The 6,990-nt window shown below is 47.8% G+C and overlaps 2 protein-coding genes and 1 long non-coding RNA gene across 6 annotated transcripts in view; 1 reads left to right on the forward strand and 2 right to left on the reverse strand.

Annotated features, from left to right (window-relative positions):
* LOC139028117 (coagulation factor VIII-like) overlaps nt 1–1,533 on the reverse strand; it is a 14,345-nt gene extending 12,812 nt beyond the window's left edge. The window contains exons 1-3 of the mRNA XM_070444680.1: nt 1,184–1,533; nt 846–946; nt 26–148 (exon numbers count right to left, since the gene is read on the reverse strand). Of these exons, the coding sequence (XP_070300781.1) occupies nt 26–148; nt 846–946; nt 1,184–1,347 (388 nt within the window). The 5' untranslated portion in view covers nt 1,348–1,533. The remainder of the gene's footprint in view (nt 1–25; nt 149–845; nt 947–1,183) is intronic.
* A 288-nt stretch (nt 1,534–1,821) lies between these two features.
* LOC111967236 (MORC family CW-type zinc finger protein 3) overlaps nt 1,822–6,990 on the reverse strand; it is a 15,531-nt gene continuing 10,362 nt past the window's right edge. The window contains exons 13-16 of one of the 4 annotated variants that reach the window (XM_070444679.1): nt 4,336–4,602; nt 3,171–3,693; nt 2,783–2,952; nt 1,822–2,660 (exon numbers count right to left, since the gene is read on the reverse strand). In XM_070444679.1, coding sequence (XP_070300780.1) covers nt 2,501–2,660; nt 2,783–2,952; nt 3,171–3,693; nt 4,336–4,602 — 1,120 coding nt within the window. In that variant the 3' untranslated portion in view covers nt 1,822–2,500. Of the gene's footprint in view, nt 2,661–2,782; nt 2,953–3,170; nt 3,697–4,290; nt 4,603–6,990 lie in introns of all 4 variants that reach the window. The other 3 variants (XM_070444678.1, XM_070444677.1, XM_070444676.1) reach the window with 3 other exon arrangements.
* LOC139028118 (uncharacterized) overlaps nt 5,364–6,990 on the forward strand; it is a 4,648-nt gene continuing 3,021 nt past the window's right edge. Inside the window, exons 1-2 of the long non-coding RNA XR_011480282.1 lie at nt 5,364–5,430; nt 5,527–5,587. This is a non-coding gene — a long non-coding RNA (uncharacterized lncRNA). The remainder of the gene's footprint in view (nt 5,431–5,526; nt 5,588–6,990) is intronic.

Genomic DNA, 6,990 nt, shown 5'->3' on the forward strand with positions numbered 1-6,990 from the left:
TAGTAGGTAGACATATAGACATTACCCTCAGACTGTTTCCAGTAGCTGACCCCCACAGGGCTGATACTGTAGGGCTGGGACGCCAGGTTCTTAAAGTGCACCACCACCCTGTCACTGGCCTGGGCATGGATCACCGGACCCTGGATACCTGCAACACAACGCACTCTGTTTCTCTGTGTGTGTGTGGTCAGTGGTGGAAAAAGTACTCACTTGTCATACTTGAGTAAAAGTAAAGATACCTTAATTGAAATTTACTCAAGTAAAAGTAAAATTTCAATTACTTGAGTAAAAGTCTAAAAGTATTTGGTTTTAAATATAAGTATCAAAAGTAAATGGAAATGATAAAATATACTTAAGTATCAAAAGTAAAAGTATAAACCATTTCAAATTCCGTTTATTAAGCAAACCAGACGGCACCATTTAATTTTTGTTATTTTTATTGACGGATAGCCAGGGGCACACTCCAACACTCAGACATAATTTACAAACAAAGCATTTGTGTTTCGTCCGCCAGATCAGAGGCAGTAGAGATGACCAGGGATGTTCTCTTGATAAGTGTGTGAATTGGACCATTTTCCCGTCAAAATGTAACGAATACTTTTTGCTGTCAGGGAAAATGTATGGAGTAAAAACGACATAATTTTCTTTAAGAATGTAGTGAAGTAAAAGTAAATGTTGGCAAAAATATAAATAGTAAAGTACAGATACCCCAATAAACTAAGTAGTACTCTAAAGTAGTTTTACTTAAGTACTTTACACCACTGTGTGTGGTAGCATACATTTTATTTCAAAGATATACCTAATTAAAGTAATTCATAATTAATACATAAAATGAGTACACCTACCTGCCCATGTTGATGTAGGCTTGGGGACTGAATATGTGGAATCAGTGTATTCTCTATAAACAGCTTTTATGTATTTCTGAGGGGGATCATTGGTCCTCCTCCTAGAAGTTCATAATCAACATGGATATTTACATATATTTTTTTTAAATAATGCAATGATTTAAACATGAAAACAAATAAAATGTCCTACAAGGTTATATACATCTTCAACTTTTAATTGAATAGAAAAGTCTACTACAATATTGACGTTTAACCCGACAGACTTAAAAACCCTAGTCTTCAAAGCAAAAAACCCAAATAAGGGATAGATATTAGGTAATGACTTGATAGAACCTCACCTTTGTTCCGACGTGTCAGCGCTGCCCCAGTAGAGATAGTCCCAACCAATCTCAACCGCGGCGATGTAGAACTCTCTCGTGGCAGGTAGACCTACGGCAGGTACTGCCACGGTCTCCTCCACCCCGCCGAGGACCCAGAGGAGTGATATCAACAGCGTTCTCATCGCAAAGCACGAGCACCTGTCCGACTGCACGTAAATTCACTGATGGTAGAGAAATCGGATAGCCTGACCGGACGGTGGCAAGCAGCTTACTACCGTTATTTCCCGTTAGGGAGGATATTTAAAGGGAAAGTTCAAAACTAGAGATAGTCACAGGGGGAGAGAGAAAGACACAGAGTGTGTATGAATGTGAGAGAGGGGGAGTGAGTGTGTGTAGGGCTTGGAGTGAGTTGGAAATAGTGAAGTTAGACGTGTCTGTTTCAGAGCTGCTCACAGTAAAATATAGGAAAATGATGATGGCCACTCTGCCACACTGTGGTCAAAATTGTCTACTGCTGAATTTTATAAACTTTTGTTAGCTATTTCTCATTGGTTGAACTCAAACACACATAACAACATGCTTCAGACAAGACGAGGGGTAGGGTGTTTAGAACATAAATGTTCTCAAGTCAGACAAAAGATCACAAAATCATGATACCTGGTTGATTTTCTTTAAAAAGATATGCAAGCAAACAAACGGTAAAACTATAAAACATTGTAATGACAGGGTTGTTTAAGTCCAGCCCTTACAGTATTTAGAATTTTTCAAGGAACATTTTCATATATTAAAATGACAAAATAATTAACAAACGTATTACAAACAGTAGCAATGATGAAAAGCAAACAGTAATAGGCTTCTCAGCTTCTCTCACACAAGCCAGGGTCTCTGATTGACAAGTAATAACACATGATGATAAATGAAGCAGAGACTGCTGGTTACTTGTGGATCCTTTAAATATGGTGAAGGTAAAACATACAGCATAGCAAGCTGATCTGAGTACAGTATTACAACTTTTCAACAACATCTCACACTCAACGAGTACAGTATAACGCATCTGAACTTAGGCAGGGTCAATTGGGGATAAAGTATTTACAGTGTGACAGTCAGTCGGGCTATTAAGATGGTCAGCCATTACAATGTGAGTCCGTGTGTGGATAATGTGTTGTGGACATTGAACCAGAGCCATAGGGGTTCCAGGTTGGTATGAAAAAATAAACAATATGTTACCTACAGTAGAGTGGTGAGCATAAGTACTAGTGGTGAGAGTGAGTTCTAGAGCGGTGAGAGTGGGTTCTAGAGCGGTGAGAGTGGGTTCTAGAGCACTGAGAGTGGGTTCTAGAGTGGAGACAGTGAGTTGGCGTCTATGATCTGCTGCAGGATGCTGTCTACGTCTGGCGTATCCAGGCTGATGCCCTGCAGGTCCAGGTGGGGCAGGATGGCTGACAGAAGAGCCACCACGTTCCCTCTGATTTTGTGGAGGTTCTCCTGCACAATGCTGGGAAATACAGAGAGCAGAAAGTTATAGAGAGAATGCAAATCTAAAGAACCGATGGATTATAGGGTGTGTGTGTATTTCTGTCTGTGGTTATGTTTCTGTCTCTGTGTGGGTAAACATACCGGGAGCTCTGGTCCCTGGTCACTGGGCTGTCAGTCTGTCTCAGCCTGCTCTGGGGGTCAGCCTTCTCCCTCCTCAGCCTGCCCAGCTCAGGCTGCTCTCTCTGGGGCTGGACGCCCTCCACAGTCAGCCCTGGAACCACTGGTATGCCAGGGGACGCTGAGCTCTCACACTGTAGTGAGAAAAGAGGTAATGGGATACATTTCTCTATAAAAGTTTAAATTCAGAAGAATTGACAGCTAGAATACCAGTTTTAACTAATAACAAGGCTTGGAACTAACCATTTTATAATGTTCTTCATGTATCCTAATGGGGATAGTAGGTCTTTTGATTTCACAAATCTTGAAAAACATTCAGACCTTTACTAAATTCACAGTTAACCCTACTTACCTCCTTTTGGTCCTGTTTGGTTACCATGGCCACCGTTGTCTCCACCCCCGCCCCGCCAGATTCCTTATCCCCAGAGGCAGCCTCTGTCATCACCACAGTGTCCTGTGTTGCTGGGGGTGCGTTGGAACCCAGTATCCTCCTCAGCCTCTGAGCCTCCTTCTCCAGTCCAGCCAGTCTCTGGACCAGGGCTCCCCTTTCTGAACCTGCCCCCTCCAGGGTCAGAGCCCGGGGCCAGGGGCCCTCCGGACGACTCAGGGGGGACACCACCACCGTCTGGGCTGAAGTGAGGGAGGGAGGCCAGGCAAGGCTGGAGCTGGGCTGGGAAAGGCCTCCTCTGGTGACCCCGAGTGGTGCCTTTTCCCCCTTGGTCTTCTCTGTCTGCCCAGTCAGTGTCTGTGGTTCGTTGCCAGCTTTCCCAGGTTGTTGCACATCTTGGATCTCGTCAGCGAACGGGTGTGGCCCCGCCCATGGTTGTGGTCTCTTTTCCATGTCCCTGGGCGGCCATATTGACTTCCGCTTGTTTCTGCTGAGACAGAGAGAGAGACTGAGTGTGTGTTTGTGTGTATATCTATCTATATGTGCATTTGTGTGTGCGTGTGTGTGTGTTCGAGTAAGCGTGAGTGTATATGTACAGGTAACTGCCAAAATAAAGGAAACACTTGAGTAAACGAGGGATACAAAATATATTGAACGCAGATACTTCCACACAGGTGTGGTTCCTGAATTAATTAAGCAATAGCATCATGTGTAGGGTGTATAAAAATGCCCAGTTGCCCATAATTTTGGCTATCATGGCTAGAAGAGATAGCAGTGACTTTGAAAGAGGGGTCTCAAAGGAGCACAGAGAGTTTAAAGGGTGTGTGTGTGTGTGTCTCAGTCACCAGATCTCAACCCAAATTATGGAAGACTCTGGAGCGGTGCCCGAAACAGCGTTTTCCAACACCAACAAAACACCAACTAATGGTCATTTCTCGTAGAACAATGGTGTCGCATCCCTCCACTAGAGTTCCAGACACTTGTAGAATCTATGCCAAGGTGCATTGAAGGTGTTCTGGCTCGTGGAGGTCCAACGCCATATTAAGACGCTTTATGTTGGTGTTTCCTTTATTTTGGCAGTTACCTGTATGAGCGTTTGCATGCGCGTGTGGGTGCGCATGTCTCTGACCCAGACTTGGACTGTGCCATGTTGTCCTCCTCATCCTCCAAAGTGGCCACCAGTGTAGCCACTGTCTTATTCAGCTCACTGTCCTCAGTCTCCTCTGTGAGCAGAGAAAGGGGGGCATCAGGGGGTAGGGGGCGAAGGAGGACCGGCTCAGATAGAGGGAGGGGTGTATCAGGGGGTAGGGGGCGGAGGAGGACCGGTTCAGACAGGCCTTGGGGGAGGACATGGTGCTTCCGCGGTCGGCCTCGTTTCCTGACCAGGCCTTGGTCCCTTTTTAGACACAGAGTGGAAACAGAAGTGAATGGAACAACCGAGCTACAGGGCTGAGTACAGTATAGATAAGCATAGTAGAGTAGGTCTGTCTGTTATAAATATAAGGAAAAAATTCAACTGAAGGAGGAAGTCAGGTCTGCTCTGACACTGTGGTTTTGACCACACCGGATCTCTCACACTTATGCCGAGAATAACAATGTAAAACTCAGACGGCAAACCACAAACTGACACATGCACACAGAGTGCAAATACATGGCATTGAATGCACACATGCGTAGCCACTAGCCACACACACGAGCACACCCATGCACACAGACATCAAACAAAGTGCCAGTGCAGACGTTAACTGGCTGTGCATCTGGAGTTGAGGGATGGAGTGAGAATAGGGTGGAGGAGAGAATAGGGTGGAGGAGAGTAGGGTGGAAAAGAGAGCAGGGTGGAAAAGAGAGCAGGGTGGAAAAGAGAGTAGGGTGGAGGAGAGAGTAGGGTGGAAAAGAGAGTAGGGTGGAGGAGAGCAGGGTGGAGGAGAGCAGGGTGTAGGAGAGAGTAGGGTGTAGGAGAGAGTAGGGTGTAGGAGAGGAGAAGTGATTAGGGTGGAGGAAGCGTAGGGTGGAGTGAGAGTAGGGTGAGTAGGGGTGGATGGTGTAGAGTCGGGGTGAGGAAGCGGGAAGGTAAGAGGCTGGGGTTGGAGGTCCGGCCGCCAGCACGCCTCCACAGACCGCGCCCTACCCGCAGCCCGCAGAGGGAGTGAGACTGTAGTGGGGTGGAGAGAGAAGGGAGAGGGGGTGGAGGTGAGAGTAGGGTGGAGGAGAGAGGGAGTGAGGAGTAGGGTGGGCGGAGCAGGGGGAGTGAGAGTAGGGTGGAGGAAGAGAGGTATGTGAGAGAAAAAAATAGGTGAGGAGAGAGGAGGGAGTGAGAGAGTAGGGTGGAGGAGAGAGGTAGTGAGAGTGGGGGTGGAGGTGAGAGTAGGGTGGAGGAGAAAGTAGGGTGGAGGAAGACGATGGGAGAGAGAAGTGGGGTGGAGGTGAGCAGTAGGTGGAAGGCAGAGAGGGAGTGCGAGGGGGTGGACGGTTGGAAGGGAATGAGAGATAGGCGTGGGGTTTGTGAGAGTAGGATGGAGGATGAGAAGAGAGTGGGGGTGGAGGTGAGAGGGATGTGAGAGTAGGGTCTCTCTCAACATCACTCTCTTCACCTCCACCTACTCTCACTGGTCCTCTCACCTCCACCCTACTCTCTCACTCCCCTCTCCTCCTCCACCCTACTTCTCACCTCCACCCCACTCCTCTCTCCCTCTCTCTCTCACCCTAAACTTTCTCCTCCACACTCTCACCTCCAGTCCCCACTCTCACTACTTTCTCCTCCACCCTCACTCTCACTCCCTCTCTCTCCACCCTACTCTCACTCCTCTCTCCTCGCACCCTACTCTCACTCCCTCTCTCTCCGCCACCCTACTCTCACTCTCTTCCTCCACCCTACTCTCACTCCACCACTCTCCTCTCTTCGTCCCACCGCCCTTCACTCCCTCTCTTCCTCCACCCTATCACCAACCTGACTCCACCCCACTCTCTCCTCTCTCTCCTCCCCTACTCTATCCACCCCTCACCCCTCACTCTCTACTTCTCACCTCCACCCTACTCCACTCTCTCACACCCATCTCCTCCACCCTACTCTCACCTCCACACCCACTCTTACTGCCCCTCTCCTCCTCCCACCTAACTCTCTCCTCTACCTACTCTCACCTCTCCACCCCACTCTCACCTACTCTCAACCTCCACCCTACTCTCTCCTCCACCTCATATATCTCCCTCTCTCCTCCACCTCCTACTCTCACTCCCTCTCTCCTCCACCCTACTCTCCAATCCTCCCTTCTCCCTCACCAGCCTTTAACTGCACACTCTTGCCTAGCTCTCTCCCACTCTACTCTCACCTACTTCTGCTCTTCATGTACACCAGATGCACCAGAAATTAATTCTTACTGGCACCTGTGTTTTGTGTGTGTGGCATTGGGTTGTGTGTGGCTAGTGCTACACATGTGGTGCATGCCTGGGTGTTGCATCCTGGGTGTGCCGTGTGCGTGTGCGTGTGTGTGTGTGTGTGTGTGTTGGTGTGTGTGGTTGGCTGCCTTGATTCGCATCTCTTATTTGTGCCAGTCTCTGTTGCCGCTTTGTCATTGTGTCTGAGCTACTGTATATAACCAGTATAACATACAGGTGTCAGAGCAAACCTGACTTCCTTCCTTCAGTTGAATATTTTCTTCATATTTATGTCACTTTTAGGCCTACTCCTCACACTTCACTCGCCTTATCTGATACTGGGTACTGGAGCCATTTGTATCGTCGGTTGTGTCCATTCATAACTGCTGGTTTCCATGCCTGTGCCTTAAAG

Source organism: Salvelinus sp. IW2-2015, linkage group LG8, assembly GCF_002910315.2.
Source record: "Salvelinus sp. IW2-2015 linkage group LG8, ASM291031v2, whole genome shotgun sequence".
NCBI classification, from domain to species: Eukaryota; Metazoa; Chordata; class Actinopteri; order Salmoniformes; family Salmonidae; genus Salvelinus; species Salvelinus sp. IW2-2015.